Raw genomic sequence first — 22640 nt, 5'->3', positions numbered from 1 at the left:
CAGTCAATGCTTTATTTACAGAAGAAGAACAAAGGAAGAACAGCAACATATGGTTTACAGCTTAGACCTAGATCTGTGCACTCCTGCTTTTTGTGTCTCTGAGGCAGGTATTTTCTTTGCCTTCATGAAGGGGAGGAAAACAACACCCGAGACCTTTAAGAATCACAACTCTTTTTGCCCTTCCTAACCTTTCCCTTGTTTGCAGAGAGAATCCTTTATTCTTCCTTATTCTCCCTAATCTTCTGGATGTCCTGCCAGGAAATTGAGGACTCCACCTGAGAGACCAGTATCTGACACTACGAATAGAACACCAATAGATTACAATGAAAGGCATATAGTTCAATAAAGGCTTTTTCCACAGATTAAGAGATTAAGAACTAGACAGTTGTGCATGTCAGATACACTGTGCAGTAGTATAAATTCACATTAATTTGCCATATCCAAGTACAGTTAGCTGGCAAATCTGTGTGTGGTATGGAAAATCTCCACTACTTTAATGTTGACTATTGATATTAAATGTAACCTTATTTGAGTATATTTAATTTGCTAATAATAGTAAACTTGTGATATACATATGATGATATAGAAATACAATTCCATTACATTTCAGGGCTTCTGTATGTTTGTGTTGTATAGTCATACCTTTATACATTGGGAAAATTGTGTAAGGGCAATCTATATCTTCAGTACCTATAGAAAAACTATTTAATTATGTGTATTATGGGTCTGTGTATGTATTACTTTTACCTTTTGACATCTTTAACATCTTTTAATTTTCAGTTATTTCATGTTTTGTCTTTCTTTCTATATCTGATTGTTTTTTATAACATCATTTCTTTTTTTATCAATTCCATTAAGTTTAAGTTGTTCAGTCACTCTTGTTAATAATTATCTGTTGAGGATAAGTAGTTCTCTACTCTTAGTCCTGTCAGTAAAATACCTTTTCTAGTGGTTTACACATAAACCCATCACTAGTCTTATTTTGACGTCTAGTCTGCAGCGCACCCAAGAGGCTTATACGGTTAGAATTAATTTTTACTGCTTCCAAGTTCAGGAACAATAGCTAAATTGGGAGGGGGGGGAGGGTGTGTAGAAAGTAGTCAAAAATTTGAAGAATTCACATTTTTAATATGCTGTTTTTAAAGATTTAAGGGTGTATAAATTGGAAGAATTGTAGGTGCCTACTTCATCCTTTACAACAAAATATGCCAGACAAAGATTCTATACAAATATACTGGCAAACAAATATAATCTAGTAGCAACACATTGGAACATTTTTCCCAAAATGTCTAACCTGGATAATGAACTAGAACTGTTTCTGTCTCTCTTTGTAGGTGTTACAGTACCTAACTACTTCCACCTTTTTACTTCTATACTCCTTGGGCCATTTTCCCCTCTCCATTGCTAGTAATGGTGATAAAATCAGGATGTAAATGCTTTGTAGGTACTAAGGACAGAATTAATTCAAACAATTATTTTTTCTTTTCACTGTTTACTTGTATTGAAAGTGCAAACACCTGTGATGTGAATGTGCTGCACAGAACTTTGAACAGTATAAAATTAACATTAATGGAGTTGCTCTACTAGTATGACTTTAAAAAATAGAATTTTTGTGATTCAGTATATGTATTCTGAAAAGTGTTTCTTGCTTTGAATGACTCGCTCATTTATTTCACAAAGGCAAATATGCACTGAATGTTAATGTTTTTAAGAAAAATGAAACATGCCAAGGTAAGTAAGTAAAACTTACAGAGGCTTATCAACAAATTTAATTAATAAAATACAGTATATAGCAATATGCCTAGAATTACAAAGGAGTATACTGCACTCAGAATTCAGATGTGTGTTGGGTAGGGGAGAGCAGAGAATTTGAAAGTATATTCAACAGCAGAAAAATGTTTTTTTTTCCTCATTACTAGAATCTTTCAACAAGTATGTTTATGGTTTATGTACCTCCATTGCCTCGTTTATAAATATAGAATTACATTTTTATTCATTTACTGCTGTAATGGTATGAAAAAACACTTTAAACACCTTGACAGTTGATTAAGTGATCAGAGAAATCAATCAATAAGTAACACTTTTTTTTTTTTTTTTTTTTTTTTTTTTTTTTTTTTTTTAAACCATTGGTACCTCTTGCTTTTTCTGCTTTCTGTTTGGTCAGTGGTTTTTGGCCAGTTTGTATTTTTCCAGACATCACTCCATGATGTAGTTGAAGTATATGATGGCCCGACTCTGCAGTCATCTTTATTATCCTCTCTCTCAGGATCTCATTCAGGTATCCTTTAATAAATTGTCATTAAACTGTTATTTATTTTTTATGAACCTACAAAGACAGTGTAGGCAGAAAAAAAAGAAAAAAATTATTGTCATAGTTTCTTACATACAATTCAGGCAAATATATGAAATTGGGATTTTAAACTAAAAGCTAATCACTCAAAACTCTTAATGTTAATGAATAAATGGGAGAAAAATTGAATCTACTTTTTTTCTTCTGATATTTAGCTATTATAGTGGGTGTTTTGGGCTTCTCATTCTGTGCCTTTATCACTTTTATCTAGTGATCAATTTGAAATGAGTATTATATATTTAAAAGGGAAAGCAGCGTATATTTTTTAGCAAAGTAAAATTGTTAAAATTTTAAATTTAAAATTGACTCAGTTAAATTATTGGGTTTGAGGGTTTTTTTGGTGAAGGAAGGGAATAACAAATATTCCTAATAACTGAGATGAGCTTTCGTCCCCCTTTTTTAGAACAATGTAATACTGCCAACATAAAATATTGAAATAATCTGTATCTTGCAAAGTTTCTTGAAGCAGAACGGGGTTTTGGGAGGGTTATTTCTAGCTGAAAAGATATTGACAGGTATTTTGAATGCTTCTTTAGTAAAAAGTGCTTATGATAGCTTTGTATTTGCTTTGTTTGAGTAGGTGAATCCCTTCCATTGAGCTCAGGTAACCAGATCTCGGTTAGATTTACTTCAGTTGGACCAATAACAGCTAAAGGATTTCATTTTGTTTATCAAGGTGAGACAACATGGAAAAATGTGTACATTTATTCTTTTCATAGATTCATAGATTCATAGATTGGTCCAGGCCGGAAGGGACCTCCTTCATCACAAATTGTAAATCATCAGAGAGGAATAGACTGAGAATGTAGAGGAAAGTAATAGCCTGTTAACAATACAACAAGTTTCACTATTTCTGCAAGGTTTGAAAAATGTTTAGGACCGTTCTTTCATCTGTATTTTAAAGCTTAAATCAAATATTTAAGAAGCGTAAGAGAGGTACCAAATTTGAGAAGACAGTTATATAAAGCAGCTGTTTCTGTTTGCTAATCTGATTGACTAATGTTAGATCCATCTGGCTGGTTTATTTCTCAACTTAAATATGAATAACTCTAAGTGTTATTACCTGTGGCTGAATCAGTGATCTTGCTGTTATTAAGATCCTTCTTACGGGGTTACGTTATTTGCCTTTTTATGGGTAATACACAGAAATGGTTATACATCAATACTTGCAAATGCAATTCATTCTTTCATTAAATGTAAATCCTGATCTGACAGTCAGAATACACATTTAGAAATCCACAGGAATAAATGTAAATATCTACCTGACACAGAATTGTTATTTTGAATCCATGTATTAGCTGAATATTTCATCGTAGTAGTTTTTCCAGTGCCATTTTAGAAAGGTTTCAATGTGGATTTTATGCGTTGCTTTTAATCTTGGTGAGGATATCAGTGCTATGTTCTTACAAATAGTAACTCAGACATCAAAAGTATGCAATCCGTATTGTGAAGATTCATTTGGGGATTATGAAAATGTTCTTAACTGGCAAATAACAAATGTTACTTCCAGTCAAAATCTGTATTCCTCTGCGAAATCTAAAATTAAGAATCCACAATTGTTTGTATGTTTGCAGCTGTTCCAAGAACAAGTGCAACACAGTGTAGCTCTGTGCCCGAACCGAGATTTGGAAAAAGGATTGGAAATGAATTTGCAGTTGGGTCATTGGTTCTTTTTGAGTGCAATCCAGGCTATATTCTCCATGGGTCAACAGCAATTAGATGTGATACAGTACCAAATGCACTGGCACAGTGGAATGATTCACTCCCTACATGTGTTGGTGAGTTCTTATGGTTTTTTGATACAATTATTACTGCCTAAAGTTTAGACCATTCTCTCCAGCGGAATGTGTTCCTTCTTTGTCATCTCTACAGTATTTTATTCTTGCTTACTTTTGTTCACTTTCTTCTTCATTCAAGGTTAAGATTTTATTCCCCTTTCTATTCTAACCTTGCTGTGACATTTCACGAGTTTCATGAGCATACTCTGCTGCTATAAATTATATCATATGTTAGCTTCTTTTATGTTAACATTAGTGACAGTCCCTGGCTGTCCCTTAATCAGGACTCAGAAATAGCAGTTTGTGCCCTGAGTGCTTGCAAGACTAGTATGATCTCACCTTGCAGATCTCTTAACAAGACATTGCAAGCTATTAGAAGGAACATTACCATATTAAAGATTTAGAAAGAGTTATGCTAATATTTCATTGCTTTTCAGGAAAAAAAAAAGCAGTAATTTTTCAGATCAGAAAACATACTTTGTATGGTTCTAATCATACAAGATTAAATTCTCAAAATTAAATTCTTAAATTAATGTGCATCCATTGACATTTATAAAGCTGATTTGCACCAACTGGAAATCTGGTGATTGTGCTGAAAAGCCCCACAGTAAAGAGATAAAATTCTAATGGTACATTTTTCCACTTTTATGTCAAGGGCAAATACAATACATTTGCATACTATGTTTTATTAGAGTTTGTCTTGGTTTTTTATATGAAAAAAATCATTTGTTTAAAAATGAATTTAAAATGGTAATCGTTTGCACAGATGTTTTTGCAATGCCATCAAACTTTTCCACCTGTAACATCTGTTGCAGTGCTAACTGCATTACACATTCATTTTGTGCAAATTGAATACACTGAAAACTATTCATTTTGAGGATGAAGACATCTGAGGAACTCCATTCCCAACCAAAATAGTAAATATACGTATGAGATAAAGTTACTTTATTTTTCTTGACACAGAACAGATTTCTTATAAAAAGTGATCCTAACCCATGCCAAAACTGCATTATGATATTGACTCCAGCATTAAGAAGTACATATGCTTGTACATATGTATGTACATAGTACATATGATGGTTGGACTCAATGATCTGAAAGGTCCCTTCCAAAAGGCAATTCTATGGTTCTATATGCAGAGTTTTAGGTTAGTGGTGCAAAAGAAAATAGATAATATTTTTTCATTAGGTTGATTTTGAATCTTCTGTGCTAATATCTGATGGTGCATGGTAGAGTCTAAGTGATTTTCAGTAAAATAAAGTATTTTCTCCAAAATACAAAAATCCTGATAGAGATCAAGACTAAGTACCACTGGAGTAATAGTAATAAAATATGATTAATCTGCCATTATACACAAATAATGTTTATTTAGACTGTTTCAGGGATAGAAATGGAAACACAATTTACGTATCAATAAGAAGCTGAAGTATATAACTATACTTCATTTATTCTCAGTGACTATGGTTAAATCAGTAGAATTGTAATATCTACTCCCTTGAAATGTAGTTCATTTGTTTTTCAGATATAACAACTTAATAGTGTTGAAATCATTGTTTTGGCCATTGATCACAGTATATTACTGATATTTTTATACATTATTTAGTCTGTGAAAGAGAGAGCTATCTGTCTCTAGGCAAGTTGAACTGAGAAAGGGCTACAGGCCACCTTATGTGTGAAAATCACTGTGCCAATAAAAGTGATAAAATATATATGAGGTGAAAATTGCATCGAACTAAATCAGTTAATAATTGAAGTGGTAGACATGACCATATTAAATTGCCTTAACTCTAGTGAATGCTTGAATATTTCCTTACAGATAGCAGACATCAATCATTCTGTCTGTTCGTCCTTTTATGAGTAATTATTTAAACACTTTAAGTGACACTGACCTTTAGTTTATCCATGTAGTTCCCAACAGATTCTATCAATTATATACAACATAAAATGTGGCTACAGTATTCATTATTAAGATAAGTTACATTCTCCTACATACTTTCTAACTCCTCATATTTGTACGTAATGAAATCAATTTAGAACTTAGTAGTGTTGCACAGAAGTGATACATTAACTTCTAATGGTTTTGATAAACCATCTCATCAATCTTTTCCTTCAACTTCTTAAATACCAACAGAATATCAGTATCTAGATTAAGCTCTTTGTCCCTGTTAGAGCATCTGATGATCTAGACAGGATACATTCCAGTTGAACATTCAGAAGAGAAGCTTTATGGTACCAAATGCCTCCATCCAATTTCATGCATAAGACTTTTATTAATCCGTGGGCACAGATATGATGAGTGCAGCCTTGCAGGCACTTAGCAATTTCTTTACTAATGTGATAGATCCATAGTCTGTAATGGGATAACTCACACAAGCAAAGAAAGCAGTCAAGGAGTTGAAACTGGTGCTATTAATTATTTAGATAACAACAAAGTAGCAATATTTTGCTTTTTTTTAGTTTTTAATTTTTATACTAACACAATACATAGCTGTTCAAACTTCATTCTCAACCCCTAAAAATGACGCTTTATTTTTGTAAGATTTCTATGAAGCAGTGGAATGGATTTCACTTTGTTAAAGGCCAAATAAATAAGGGGAATATGAGCATGATTCTGTCAGGTAGAAAACTGACATAATTCTAATTTTCCCCTATTCTTTTTTGGTCATTTAAAATATGGTTTCTGAGATACAAGATTTTATTTTCCGGAGGCAATTATAAATTTTTTAATGTAGCATAAATTTACAAAAGTTTTCAACCATAGTATGTTGAACATTGTGTAAACTTTTATAATAACTTTTCTCACTTCTGAAGCTTCATACTTCTATTTGTGCCTTGTGCATTTCCTTTCAGTGCCCTGTGGTGGAGTTTTAACAAAGCGCAAAGGGACCATTTTGTCTCCTGGTTACCCTGAGCCTTATGACAACAATCTGAATTGTGTGTGGAAGATCACAGTACCAGAGGGAGCTGGGATTCAAGTAAGTATACTTGCTATTTGCTTGTTATCATCATGTTTAAAACTGTTTTTCCTGTTGCAAAAGCATAGAAAGGTCATTTATTAATACATTTTTCTATCTCACTAACGATTCTCACAATGGAATTTATTGCACATCTTTTTATTTATGCAGCTTTTAAAAGTTATAATATTTACAAAAATCTTAAAAGATACACTTGAAACTTTTTACTTAGAAGAAAATCACCAATACCTTAAAATGTGTTATTTCAATAGGTCAGTGATTCCTTGTAAGCCAGAGGAAATAGAGAGGCTTTCCTGTTATATTTTTCTCTTCTCTCAAAAATGGATAAGTCTTCTCTTACAGAGTGAAATTATGTGGGTTTCTTTTGTGGACAAGTTATACATGTTTTCCTAGAAACTGTTATTTACTTTATAGATATGGAAGTTCACTGTGACATAAAGACACTTTAGTATGTTTCAAGATGTCACAGGAATGGATCCTTTAAAATATTGTCAGAACATTTAGATTAAAAACTTCATGGAACACTTAGTAGAAAAGTATCCATTAAGCTAAGTCTTGTATATCTCACTTTTTCTAATTCACTAAAGAAACTGACAGAAATTGGTTATTGGAAAGGCATTTGTGTTTATTAAATTAGGACTTTTCAGTATCATCTGATCAATTTCCTAGCAAAACTCTTATCAAGAAACCAGGATAGCAAGTTTTCTATGTCCAAACATTGTTGAAAATATAGCTACTGTAGAAAATGAATAAATAAAAAGCTCAGTTTCTGTATGCAAAGATTTAATAATGAAAATCAGGAAAACCATTGTGGATGGTTTATGAAAGCTCTCTTTTTAATTAATTACATCTCAGAGCTTTTAAGGTATTTTACTGTGTCAAGGAAAATTTTAAAAATAGTAGGAGTTTATACTTTGTTATTTTATAAGCATTTGGAAAAATCTATTTTTTGTTTTAAATAACTAAAAATACTTCAGAAAAATGTAAAAACGTTATGGAAGAACAACTAAATCATCATAGATACAACCTAAGTCCATACATAATAACATTTATGAGTTCAATTTTCAAAGACACCAATTTTCATTATCAATAGTATTTAATAACATAAATCAGTTTTGAGCTTGATTTTGAGGAACACTACTTGATTTAAACAGTTGACTAAGGACGCTTTGTTCTGTGCATTTCTTATACAATCAGTAATGCAAGTTAAACAGTAGGTGAATAGTTCAGAGGATTTAAATTAGGCATTAATTGTCATCCTGACTTAGTTGGTCACTGATGCTTTTTGGAAGTGTTTATCTCTTATCGCAGACTGCATTAAGAGACAAAATTACTGACTTTGATTTCCAGTTAGGTATCTAATCTGCATGATACTCTTTTGCTCCAGAGTCATAAGAAGAAAAAATATATTTACTATTTGCTTTTTTTCTAGTTCTCCTGAAGTTTTTTGCTGAGCTTGCAAATAACATCCTTTCTTTCTGTTATCAGTTACTGAATACGTTAATAATTTATACTTATATAAATGTAATGACAACAGGCCAGTTTCATGGGCATACCTGTATGATTGTAATTAGATCTCTTGAATGTTTAATATTGTTACTGAAGCAGGACAGTAATGAAGTGTGATATTCATGCTTGGTACTTTGAATCCTGTCTGATTTTGAGGGCTAGGTCTCAGGAAGATAAATCCCTGAGAGAGTAAACTGAGTACAGCTGATACAGGATGAACAAGACAGAGTACTCATCAGAAGTCATCATACCATTTTTACTGAGTTATTTTTCAGAACTCAGCTTAGTTTTATATCTACTAATGACATAAAAAAAAATGGCATCAGAATTGTATTTTTTTTTCAATTCATAGAAAAGAAAAAAACCTGAATATACATACATAAAAATATAATTATTACTGTGGGAAAAAAACAAACAAACAAACAACAACAACAAAAAAACCAACCAAAACCAAAACAAAACAAAAACCAAACAGCTACTTTAGGCAACATTTGAAAACTTGGCTGACTGTTTTTGTCCAACCTGAGAATGCATGCAAATGCAGATATTCAAGATAATGTGACAGTTAATGCTTTTGTGTTTATGTAAATACATAAAATATCTGGACATTTTTCCTGACCAATATTTATTCCCTCAAAGTAACCAAGACACTTTCCCAGCTTTAAAGGAAATTAAAAGAATATATCACCAATGTATATTCCTCTGTTAAATGTGTAGATGGAATTTTAAACTGTCTAGGTATAACAGCTATCAATGGGTATGACTACGTTGTTGAATTTGTTGAAACAGTGTGGTAAGATGTAAATGCTGTGCTGTCTCATATCAAATCAAAAAGCAGACGTTTTAAAGTAGATTTAGGTAAATATGAAGAGTGTGGACTAAAAACCTGCCTTCAGGCACCTAGCTTAAATACCTTATATCATGAAATTAACCTACCATGATTCCTTATAAAGTTAGGACAGAAAGGCATCTTGAGTAGGTAATTCAAAACATCTAATATAGATTCCAGCTCTGAATCACTGCCTGAAGGTATGTCCATCTATTTACTGACTACATGGGGAAGGTAGGGCAACTAGCATCAGTTGCACTAAAATAGATTTTTTAAATTAGGTGGTTTATGATAAATATAAAAACTGTAGTCATCAGAAATCTGGCCACAAAAACACGTAAAAAAACCATTAGATAATTTGAAATTTGGTCTGATGGTTTCCTGGGTGCCTGCACTTCCAATTCTGTATGTCTTCAGAAATATTCCTAACTGAGACAACACCAATAAATTTCACCTAAATCCCTTGTGAACCAAAAAATAAACAGACAGGTCTTAAAGTTTTCTGAGAGACCGGATCCCTTGGGCCTCCTCCAAGTATCTAAAACATGCTAACATTCAGGGCCTCTCCATTGCTTCACTTTAAAAAAAAATAAAAAAATCATCATTTGGCTGTAGTATCTGGCTAATTCCTACAAAAAGTGCAGTGATTAAGGCCCCCGTCCAAGAAACTGGTAACCAAACTGAACATTCCTTTTACCTAGAAGGCGATACAGTCATACATTTCACAAAAACCCCCAAACTTCATTACCTAGTGGTACTGGGACCAGCACATATTTCTTCTGTTGAAGTTATTCCATTTTGGAGAAAAGGAAGAACAAGTGAGGCAGAAGAACAGTAAAAAAAAACATAACACTCTAACTTAGTGGTTAAGGTACCACTTTTTGAGAGTGGTTGGGGTTTCATCTGTGCTTCTTTAAAAGCTTTTCATTAAGTACTTATTTCACTGAAACAAAAAAATCCAAGAACCTCTCTCCTCCAAGACAGGAACAGGAAGCCTGCATTTCTTTACTTTGTGGGGAACAGATATATCCTCCCTCTTGTAGTCTGTCTGATTACTGCTTTGTACCTCCTTATAAGTGGAAGGATGTTGTCACCTCTGGAAGGAATGAAGTGAATAATCTACCTTTTGCTTGTAGCATGCTAGTGAGTGCTTCTCCTCAGGAGATGAGTTGATGATGAAGGTAACCAAACACAGGAAGTTGCTCTTACCTGGAAGCAGAATTGAACATGGCAAGCCAGATGATGCAGAGTGCATCACTGTGGAACTGGTTTTAGCCCTGGATAAACTAGAGAGAATCACAAAGAAACCGCAGTAATTGATGCTACCATGTTTTGTCTTCCTCTCAATGGCCTCCAAACAAAGGAATCATATTCTATACCCAGATGTTTTTCAGTTGTGTGACTCTGGTCAGGGGTAATATGTGGTTGTCACTCAGGGTCACGGGATTTAGAAGTCTGAATTGGCAATTAAATAAAAAAAAAATGTTGCAAGGCAATTTTATTCCCTTAATGATGATTTTCCATTCTCTTTGACAATGAGAGCAAGACACAGCTTTTCACAATTGAAAGTGAGACTACAATTTACAGTCATCTCTGTTCTTGAATACAGAGGGGAAGAAGTTTACATTTTTTACCTCACATTTTTCTTCATAGGTTCAAGTGGTGAGTTTTGCCACAGAACACAACTGGGATTCCTTAGACTTTTATGATGGTGCTGACAACAATGCTCCAAGGCTTGGAAGTTATTCAGGTGACTTGAGAAGTGTTTCACCAATTCGACTCTTTATTGTAACCACACAGCCCTTTCTAGTTCTTTTGTGTGTATGTGTGCATGTGCATATTTTTTTCTCCTATAATTAACAGCAGGTAGTATTCATTCTTTTAATCTGTCACCTCTTAGCAGACTTTCATAAAGTTAGAAAATGTTAGAAATTAAATAACTCCCAAACTAGATATCTGTTAATCTCTTTTTTTGCCTGCTTTTATAGCATGGTCCAGAGATACAGACCTCTAAAAGAGATGCTTCTTTAAATTGTTCATGAGTAAAGGATGCATTCTTCATTCTTATTTTAGATAAATAAGACAATTCTGTTTGCCTTACTTTTTCTTGTTTTGTTTTGTTTTCCTTTATTTTACTTCATTCATGTGTATGGAATGAGAACACAGACAATAAGATTGTTGTCTTGCGCTGAAACACAAATAAAAAATCGATCAAATTTCTAAGAATAGCCCTACAAAATATGTTCAGAGCTGCTTGATATAGTTGACTGTTACTTTAAAAATTATTCCAGTTGCAGAGTTTGCTCTTGCTTTTATGAAAACCTTAGTGAATATTTCTCCTTTTGTAGATAAAAGTGTGTAATATAAATTTATATTAGACCCTGCTTCCCTGAGTGCCTACAGTTCATGTCTCCGATATTGTGGTGCACTGAAAATGTAATAAAACTTTTATAGGGACAGATATCTGATAACATCCATGATGACAAAATATAGTGGAATTGGTTATGCGACCTCTCTTTCTCCCTCCCATCCTTTCTCCCCCCCTTTCTCTTTTTCTTTTTTTAAAAACACACAAATCTATGTAAGTATTTAGTTCAGTTTCTGTGCATTTCAAGAATATTTTGATTTCTCTTTTCAGGAACAACCATACCTCCACTTCTCAACAGCACATCAAATAATCTGTACCTAAATTTTCAGTCTGATATCAGTGTTTCAGCTGCTGGATTTCATCTTGAGTATACAGGTAATGCAGAAATAGTCAATTAATTAAGAGTACTTGCTGGTTCCAGGTGTATCTAAAACAATATACGAAAGAGGAATATTCAGTCTTATTGCACATAATGAGCTACATACCATTACTTCAAAGTCACTGGTGAAATCCTCATTTAATTCCAAGGGAGCAAGATCAGGCCTGAAATCAGGCCTTTCTAAGGACTAGGAAGTTTAGGTTTATTTGCTTTCACCTTTAATTTGGTTTTGGTCTCTGAAAAACTTTTCTGAGCATACAGTAGCCAGGAGTAAGTGCAGATGTGCTCATGTGACAATCCTAATACCAAGATATAACATATTTATATAATTATTGCAGGCAAAAACAGCATACTGATTTGGGTGCTTTCAATGTAACTTCTTGCCAATTGACAATTAATTACTGGTTCTGGTATTGAAGAAAAATATTAACACACCAACCCTTAGGAACACCCCCCTGCTTCCCTCTGGACACCTCCCCTCCCCCACACTTTTTTGTCCTCCGGTGTCCTCGCTGCACACTACACTCTGTCCCTTTGGTGAGACAAAGGGCAGCCCAGCAGATCGGGTCAGTGTCCTGTGGTGCCTGTGGGCCCTTTAGGGTCACACCTCTCTGTGCCTGCTCAGGTGGGCACTCCAGCTTCTGCTCAGGCAGCTTATTTGGCTCATGTTCTTCTCTCTGTCCTCCTTCAGTGAAGTCTCCTCTTGCTCTGGCCTTGTTCCTGTTCTTGGTGCTTACTGCCTTTTCTTAAATATGTTTTAACAGAGACACACCTGAGTGGTTCAGAGGCACCACAAACTCCTCTGGTGGCTGCAGCTGTGTCCGCAGTGGGTCGGTTGGAGCTGGCTGGAACCGGCTGTGTCCAGCACAGCCCCTGGTCTCTTCCCACAGAGACCACCCCTGCAGCCCCACACCCCACCACCCACTGCCAAAATCAGCAAATTTTGCCCGATAAGATAATATATAGTATGTGTTTTATATGAACGTGTAGGATATGAAAATTAATCACTTTTGGCGAAAATGAGAGAATGAATAAACTGAAAATAGCAGCTGTGCTTCTTAACTAACTGACAAATGCTCGCAGGCTGCTGAGAACACAGCAGAATTATTTCAAACGTTTTTATTATTGCTGAGTACCTCACCAGCGGAAAAGGCTATAATTATAAACATACTTTCTGTCTGAATGAGATTGCCTAAGCTGACTGACAGGAATTCTGGCAATCACTAATATGTTGTTGCAGGGTATTTATTTTTATTTTTTTCTTCCCAGCTGTGCAGATCCCTCTGCTCAGCTCAGTTCTGGTGTCTGATCTGCATAATTGTGTCACAGTTATTTCTTGTCAGTTTTACAGTATGCAAATCCCATGCTCTGGTTGTCTGATTAGCCAGTCGGAGAACATGGCCTTGCAAAATTGCTGCCTGATCGCTTGTCTATAACTCAACATTAATTAGAGGTTAGAATTATCCTGCCATTTCCTTGAAATGCAGATACTCTCTCAGCTGCTTACAACTTCAGAGGGGAAAAAACTGCAGGAAGTTATGAAAACAAAGTAAAATAAGACTGAATCCAGTGAGAGGGAAAATGCATCTGTGTATTACTACGTGTCCAAATAACTGAAATGTGTAGTCTAGTGCCAGCATACAACTTTCACTCCTAAATAAAGAAAGAATTCACAGTATATAATTTAAAGTATTGGTCCCTGCCAAAAACAATAGCTATATATGTGACTATGGATTTATACAAGGGTTTATGTGTGAATCTGTACATATGTAATAGGTTTTCTGTGTGTGTATAAACCCAAAGTATGTGCTGAAAATTTGTGATTCAGGAAAGAATATTGATGTCTCTCAGTAGATACCCAATTAACCAGTAGCTCAGTGAAATACATTATTTTACAAGATCAATAATTCATTAATTCTTCATGTGCAGGTGATAGAGATATGTGATTAAAACATCATATAGACTTTGGGATGGAGTGAGGAGATTGCAAAACAATGTCTGAACCTTTAATCTTTATTGGAAACAAATGTAAACTTTAAGGACAAAAATTTTGTAATAAGTAAAGAAATATGGTTGGAGAGTAAACTATGATGACTTCTGAATTAAGATTTTCTGTGATATATTTTATAAAGGTATGTTTTAAAATAAACATAAATTATTGCTGTGCAGTTTATGAATACATTTATGATTTCACCTGAATAACTATCATGATACTCTAAAGACACAAGTTCTCTGAATTAGCCCTCAGCTGGGAAGGTGGAAAACCCTTTTATGTTTCAGTTTGTTGAAAGACATTGTAGACATTCAAACATTATTTTTTTCCAAGCATTATTTTATTAATTGAAGTGAGAGAACAATACGATGAATATCTGTGATCTAGTTTGAGCTGTTAAGATACCTTCTCTGAGAAAGGCTTTTAAATGAACTCATTTCACTTTGCATGGCCTGAATATTCACATAATAAGGTTTTGTATTTCAGCTAAAGGTTCAGTACTTGGAAAATGAAAACTACTAACTCTTTCCTTAACTGTTCAAAATAGATTATAAGCACTGACCTGTGTAAGCCAAGTGATGCTGTTCTTTCGCATTTGTAATTCATACATGAGTTGGATCACTATCTGGATCTCTAAAATATAAAAAGTAGATATAGGTCCATCAGGCATTTTCAAAATGTATTCTTTGATGTTCTTTTTGTTGGTAGTTTGAGAAGAGAAAATAAGAATTTGAAAGATAAAAATCATCTGTTATGTAAAAATAGGTTGCAAAATACCTCATTTTGTACATGGCAAATATGGGATCATTATGGGATCAGTAAGTGTGTGATCAATACATAAAAAAGCATTATTGTTGCAGAGAAAGGAACATTACTTCCTGTTCCGTGAAACTGCAGAGGAGACCCCTGAAATAAATACTAACTTTTCAAAGTAGCAGCATTCTTTTCCACACAAAATGATGCAAGCCAGTATTGAATATTTTGAAGGACACCTTGTTGCTAAATTGTGTGAGTTCCTTAATAAGTATAAAATCTAAAAAAAATACCTTATGAAGTTAACAGCGGCCAAAAGTAATGAGTACAACTGTTCAGTTTGTGGGCCTGTATCAGTTATTTCCAATTCCCACTAACAAATATCTGTAGTAAAAAAAATCTTTTTACCTCTCATTACTGTTCTCAGCAGAGAAAATCAGGACTGCAAAGGCATTAAGCATTTTTTTCCAATTTAGGATTGAATTATGTTTTATAGCAGAAAGTTTATATTGTCATGATCCTGAGTTTTACTTGTATGAACAGGCTGTGCATGCCAATTATTTTAGTTCAAACAGATTTTTTTTTTTAATACAGTTTTATATAAAATTTCATGTGCCCAATACATTTTCAAGAACCGGAATTACAAACTAGATTATGAGTTTAATATCTACTTTCTAAATGCCAGACATTATTATTATTATTATTATTATTTTATTTTAATTTTTACAATGCAATGTTATTGTAAAATTATGGTAGTGAAAACTATTAATGATGCACAAAACGTCTTATAGAGAAAAAGTAATGTGTATGCTTTATAAATTCTTTAGTATTTGTTAGCTTTCAGCTTTCATATAGTATAAAAATACATCATTATAAAAGTCATCAAAGAGTAAATTTTGCTTAACGAGATCCTTACAGGAAGTGAACAGTTATATTATAAAGTTTTTAAACATGAAAGTGTTGATAATATATTGAAGTAGTGCTGTTGTTGAATCCCACAACATTTCCCTATTACCCGAGGTACTGATGTTTAGTTGCTTAACAGTCCTGGCTTCACAACTACTTAGGGTGTAGTTCTTACAGTAGGCAAAAAGAGTAACTGAGCAGCTTATACTTAATGTTACGCATATTTGCATTTTCCTGGATTTCCTGGACGCAATGAAGAATTTATTTCTTTCTCTTTTTGAAGACCATGAAAAAAGTATACAGTCTCTTGGCAAACTCGATTCTATTCCAATAGAAGAGATACTTAGGTACATCACTAAAAATAGCAGATTAAGTGAAATTTGATGTAAATATTTAATCTCTGTGTGTGTGTCTGTACGTGAATGGAAGAGTAGAGTCAGACCTGTGAAGGATTGAATGCAGGTGAGCATTTATGCTTTGCACTGGTTTTCGTGTGTTTTGCACTTGGTGTGATATTGACCAGCATCCCCTGGAGCAGATTCTGGGAAAGGAAAGTGGGGGTACACCCAGTTTGAATTAGGTAGGCTGTAATTAGGATGAGACTGGAGGTGGAAATGGAATGAATCTCAGGCAAGAGATAGTGGGAATTTAGGGGAGACTTTGGGTTGAGACTGCAGATTGTTAGGAAGTGTTTGTTGCCTCCCTGTTTATTTTCACAGAATCACAGAATCTTCATGGTTGGAAGGGACCTTTGAGATCATCGAGTCCAAACAACAAAAAAACCAAACCAAACCAAAAACCACAAAAAACCACCAGACACGAACAAACAGACACAAACCAACAACCTCGGGCACTAGAGCATGCCCTGAAGTGCCATGTCTACACGTTTCTTAAATACCTCCAGGGATGGTGACTCCACCACCTCCCTGGGCAGGCTGTTCCAGTGCCTGACCACTCTCTCAGTAAAGTAATTCTTCCTAATATCTAAACTAACCCTCCCCTGCCCCAGCTTCATACCATTTCCTCTGGTCCTGTCATTATTCCCTTGGGAGAAGAGGCCAACACCCACCTCTCTACAACCTCCTTTCAGGGAGTTGTAGAGGGCAATGAGGTTCCCCCTCAGCCTCCTCTTCTCCAAACTAAACATGGCCAGTTCCCTCAGCCTCTCCTCATATGACTTGTTCTCTAGACCCCTCACCAGTGAGGTGAGGGGTCTTTCTTCCTTTTCCTTTACTCAGGAAAGAAGGTTATTCTCCTTATATAACAGTTGTTCCAAAATAATGTGCCACTTGCTTGTCCACAGATGAACTGCTGGTACCCAAGAGCTTCCTAAAACATATCAGTACAGTGTGCCTGTGTACAGCGTACACAGAAGTTCTATGTAAATCTGAAAACAGATTTTATGTTTCTTAGAATGTTTAAACTTCTCAATTTTTCACAGCTATAGGTTTGGACTCTTGTCCTGAACCACAGACGCCAAGCAACGGGATCAAAATTGGAGACAGATATATGGTTGGAGATGTGGTGTCTTTCCAGTGTGATCAGGGTTATTCTCTTCAGGTGAGCCAAGTTTTCAGTTTCAAGTTGTGCCTTTTAGTTCTTTAACATGGCTATGCTTGAGTCTGTCAATATGAAATGGACACTGAATTCTTTAGGAGTTGTGGATGTGTGATAAGCTTGCAGGACTAGTAGGCTTTTCTGTAAAATGTGAAATTGGAACTATCCAAATATTCCATCAGAAATGTATGGCTCTGTGCTTTCTCTGCACTAGTGATTATAGGTTGTTTTCCGTTATTTATAACATCTTTGGTATTCATAGTTGAGCTATGCAATGTTGGCAAATTAAGTTAAATCACCTGATAAGCAATTATTAATAGTTTTCTGTGTACAGAAGGAAAAAGAGAGTAAGTGAAGAGGGGGAATAAGAACATACAAAGGGAAGGGAAATAATTGTTTTTCTCAGTAAACCAGATAGTGTCAGTTACTTTCTTTCAGAAATTTCTTGGGATTTTTTTATCAAAAAAGGTTTTCAAATATGGGTGTATTTTTTGCCAAGGGAATTTGCTGTGGTCTTGCATTTGCAAAAGTTATAATTAGGGGCAATGCAGTAATTGTAATCTGTGACTAATTTGCCTCTTTGAGTTACTTAGCCTATATAACCGGTAGGAATCTGTCTGCCTCCAGGAAAGTTCCTGAAAATACTTTCAAAAATATGTACAGTTACACTGTAGAACCAAATCCCAAACCATGTTGTTTCCACTTGAGATGCTCCCCAAAAGGACTGAGGTTCCATCTGACAGGTTACTGATTTCAACAAAGTTTCTTCATGGCTCTGCAGACTGTACACTCTCCGCTTTATCTGGCTCTTTGAGAGTGTAAAAAGAGAGAAAAGGCCAGGCTGGACGGGGCTTTAAGCAACCTGCTCTAGTGAGAGGTGTCCCTGCCCATGGCAGGGGGGTTGGAACTAGATGATCTTTAAGGTCCTTTCCAACTCTAGCCATTCTATGATTCTATGAGAAAACAATCATATTACCTATGCACAGTGAAAAGAACAGTCTTAAAGGGAGAAAATCTTTTGTATACGACAGCACATGATTAGCCACTAATGGAGTTATTGATGCCTTTGGAGTAAAATAGCAAAAGGATAATTTACCTGCCTTTCTTTCTTCATTAACATCAATCCGGGCTGTTACACATGTCGATGAGTGTCAGACTAACTAACTGAAGTTTTAAAAACACTGGTAATTTCAAACATTTATTTTACGTAATTTTCTGAATAACTAAATACTGGGGTCATATGTACAGTATCAAAAATAGAAATTTAATTACTTCTTTTGGACTGAAAATATTTTTTAAAAGCTGCGGTTTATGTTTTGTGATAGAAACTAAATAAACTTGTCTGCTTCTGGATCTCAGATGCCATCTGAATTTGGGATTTGTATCATATCCCAGTTTACCCTTCAAGACAGAGTTTCTAGTCATGTCTGCAGCCTTCTACAATTTCAAGAATAACTGAAATGTTCTGTGATTTCAGCTGTGACAATGACTATTGAAGTTTAATTCTTACGTTGCCTGATTTTAGCTGGTAAATTTTTGGAAAAACCTGTCAATTATTTTTTTCTTCTTTGTTTTAATTTCATACTTAAATTCAAATGTGTGAGCACACAAGACCAAGACACAGTAAATGACTGAAATAAAGAAAATATAAAGAACATTGGAACATAGACTTGCAAACACATCTGTAAAACCTTTTCCCTCCATATTGGTTTTCCTAGCTTATACAGTTTGACTTTGCCACTTTTTTTTTTTTTTTTTTTGTCCTTCTAGCCATGAGCAGATGTGCCTACTTGCACTATGGAGAAAGTTTGTTTATTTTTCTTCTAGGAGACAAAAAGAATACGTTGCAGATTGATGAATAAACTATTCACAGTTACCCTGAATGCTTGGTTCCCTCAAATGCTACAGACTCCGAATTGACAAGGAAATTTAACATGAAAAACTAACTTTTCTCTTCATTCAAAGGTTGAACAAACAGGCTGAAAGCCACTGATTTTTTTTCTACTAGGTCATCTTAAAATGTGCACTATATGGTTTTGCAAGGTATCCCAAGTAAGGTTTTCTCTTAAGATTTTTCATTTTCATTTGCTGTCTCTGGAAGACAATTGCAATTACACGAAGGTGATGAACAACACAGAGGGTCACTGGTGGGTCTTGGAACTTTTCTGTAACAGATTGCCGTGAAATCATAACACATCTGCTGAAAAGTGACACATGTTGTAAAGAGATTCCTTAAATATCTCAGCTTTTGGCAACTTAAGCCAACTGTTTTGGGGATGAGGGTAAGGACTGCATTTAAAATAGGTATTATGAATTTAAGATGTAAAGTCAGTACTGTATGATGTATATAGTTCATATCTTTTTGTCATGTTCCACAAATGATGCAAATCAGTACTATGTAAACATTGCTTCAATTAGACCTTTAGTTTCTAGACCCTCATTCTATACTAAAGCTGCTATTATAGAATTCAGCTGGACACTTATACTGTGAGAAATAATATTAAGGGCATAGAATATTAAGTTCTTTAGTGGTCTAACAGTCACATAATTAAGATTACAGTCTTCTTTGCTGTATTGAAGGTATGATACAATTCACAGTGTACAATATAAATGTTATACCATATTGGTTTTATATATTTTGATAATGTTTAAAATTATAAATTATTTTTGTTGAGGTACTAATGATGTGCCATATATTGTATGTTTCTTTGCTATATGAATAAGCAAATATGGTGTCATTTTAGGGACATTCACATATCACCTGTATGCCTGGACCAGTAAGAAGATGGAATTATCCGATTCCAATATGTTTAGGTATGATCAGCATACATAAACTTTCTTGATATGCCATAATGAGGAAGCCAGATAACTCAAAAATAAGAAATATTTCTAGGGGAAACAATAGGGAAAGCCAGAAGAACTTAATTAAAAGTGAAAATGGTCAAATTAAGCTGAAGATTTTCAAAGTATACTTCACATTTACTTTCGCCGTTTTTCTGAAATGTCCAATCAGAAGAAGAAAGAATGAAATACATTCTAGTCAGAATCGATCATAAACTGACTATCAGTGATGAGGCCTCCAGAGACCCTTTCAAACATAGTTCATTTATTTATGAATCATTTCCACAGCAGAATGATGAATATTATAGAAAATACTAAAACAGAAATAGTGTTACATTTTCATCTCTAGTAAGTTCAACGTAAGGTGTGTCTGCCCAGTTTAAGAAGATACATTATTTTTGAAATTAAACTATATACATAACCATATTAATATTGGAAGAAGCACCGGAATCCTGCCAGAAACCCAAATGAAACATCTGAAATGCATTTAAATGTATTTTTCTTATATTATGAATAAATGCGAGGGATATAAAACTCTATTTGCACTCTCTTTCACTGAATAGAAAGGCCTTTTGGCTTGGGTTCCCTAAAAGTAAGTGTCATCTGTATTTGTGATCTTCAATATATGGAAAGTAGGATACTGCAGATCTCATTAAAGATTTTGTACTTTGCTTTTCTTCGACATGGATTATGTATCCTCTTGAGCTGCCTCTCATAATCCTGTTCTTAATCCTGTGAGGTGTTAAAAACCTCCTATGAGGTACTGAGCTCCCTCAGCTTAGAATTTATAAATATTCAACAAGATGCAGATATTTGTAAGAATTTTTTCAGGAGTTGGACAAAACTGGACAAAACTGTTAAAAACCCCTGTATTTACCATAACTAATATTTCAGATCTAATACTGAAGTGTAAGTTAGTCTATTCACTGGCATCATGCCTGAAAAAAAAAAAATTAAAATTAAGTTCAAATATGGATTTAGTCCAATTTCTGGAAATATATATGTATCTACATTTTCTAAGCCTGTTTATTTTATCTAGTTTTTAGAACAGCAGGATACAAATGCAGTTTTTAAAAGGCCTCTTGAAACGCTTTGAGTAGAGAAACTGTTAAAAATACATTATTAACTTATATTACTCAGATGCTCCTTTACAAACTAATGTGGAATTATGTCAATGTTGCTATTGTAAGCTAATGTGTGCCGCTTGCCTGTTCACAAGGGTGGTTCATGCAGAATGCAGAGTAAACATCTGTTCTCTTTTCAGGTGCATGTGTCCCCCAAATTAAAACCTAGTTAATTCAGAACAGTTAATGTATGTTTAAAGCACCTACTTGTAAACTACTTTGTTACAGGTATTTAGTAGTAAAGGAATGTTTGTGTATTTGTTGAAATATAAACCTAGTTGTTATTATTGCATTATTAATGTTTGAAGGATTTTCAATGTTCTGGATTAATTTTTAGCTCATTCTCCTCCTCTGAAAAATGTCTTTGTTTTTTTTTTTTGCAGCACAATGTGGTGGTGCCATGTCAGACTTCAGTGGGGTGATCCTCAGCCCTGGTTTTCCTGGCAACTATCCTAGCAGTTTGGATTGCACATGGACGATAAAGCTGCCTATTGGTTTTGGTATGTATTCTTTCATGGATTAAATGTGTTGGGGTTATTTATGGATTCAAAACACTGAATATAAATTTTAAAATATTGTGAATATCCTGGCAAAAAAAAAAAAAAAAAGAAAAAAAGGAATTATAATTCATTTAAAGAAGTTAACAAAACCTTAAAAGAAAGATATAGAATAGAAGAGCTACAATGTTCTTGGTTTTTCATTTAACATATAGTGCTGTTTTCTCATAACGGCAAAGTTGTTTAATTAGAATTAAGCTCAATTTCTATAAAAATTCATGTTGATTGTCTTTGCCAGAAACACCACTGGGACTCAATCATCTTCTTAATGAAAGTACTCTATTATTCCATAGTTGTACTAACTTCAGATAAAATGTAAATTCTGCTTTGTAGTAACTTATATAGAAATATGTATAAACAGGAAAATGTTTAAAGACCCCTATAACTACTCAGCTGCTGAGCATTTTCTTCAGTTTTCTTCCAGGGGCTGGAAGTTAAACACCTTCGCACTCACTTCAGGCCAGGGGCACCAACACTCCTGCTCTGACTGCAGTAGCTGGCACCCAGTCCACTCTCACTGGTTCCCCCATTAGATAGTATTCTGGACACAAGCTCTGTAGAGTCATAGATTAGTTTGGGTTGGAAAGGACCTTTAAAGGTCATCTAGTCCAGCCTTCCCCACCCCCCCCACCATGGGCAGGGACATCTTCAACTAGATCACATTGCTCAGAGCCCCTGTAAGACCGTCTGTAGATGCAGAGAGCTATGGCCTCTCACTTGC

At 34.5% G+C, this 22640-nt stretch overlaps 1 protein-coding gene across 3 annotated transcripts in view; it reads left to right on the top strand.

Moving 5' to 3' along the window:
* Window positions 1–22640, top strand: part of CSMD3 (CUB and Sushi multiple domains 3) — a 654503-nt gene that overhangs the window by 535641 nt on the left and 96222 nt on the right. For 2 of the 3 annotated variants that reach the window (XM_074145166.1, XM_074145165.1), the window contains 9 exons: window positions 2165–2278; window positions 2931–3026; window positions 3925–4128; window positions 6979–7103; window positions 11095–11191; window positions 12080–12184; window positions 17282–17400; window positions 20142–20211; window positions 21746–21862. In XM_074145166.1, coding sequence (XP_074001267.1) covers window positions 2165–2278; window positions 2931–3026; window positions 3925–4128; window positions 6979–7103; window positions 11095–11191; window positions 12080–12184; window positions 17282–17400; window positions 20142–20211; window positions 21746–21862 — 1047 coding nt within the window. The remainder of the gene's footprint in view (window positions 1–2164; window positions 2279–2930; window positions 3027–3924; window positions 4129–6978; window positions 7104–11094; window positions 11192–12079; window positions 12185–17281; window positions 17401–20141; window positions 20212–21745; window positions 21863–22640) is intronic. The other variant, XM_074145167.1, reaches the window with a different exon arrangement.

Source organism: Numenius arquata, chromosome 3 (assembly GCF_964106895.1).
Source record: "Numenius arquata chromosome 3, bNumArq3.hap1.1, whole genome shotgun sequence".
Lineage (NCBI taxonomy): Eukaryota > Metazoa > Chordata > Aves > Charadriiformes > Scolopacidae > Numenius > Numenius arquata.
The sequence above is the reverse complement of the archived record's forward strand: the minus strand, read 5'-3'. Positions and strand labels throughout refer to the sequence as shown.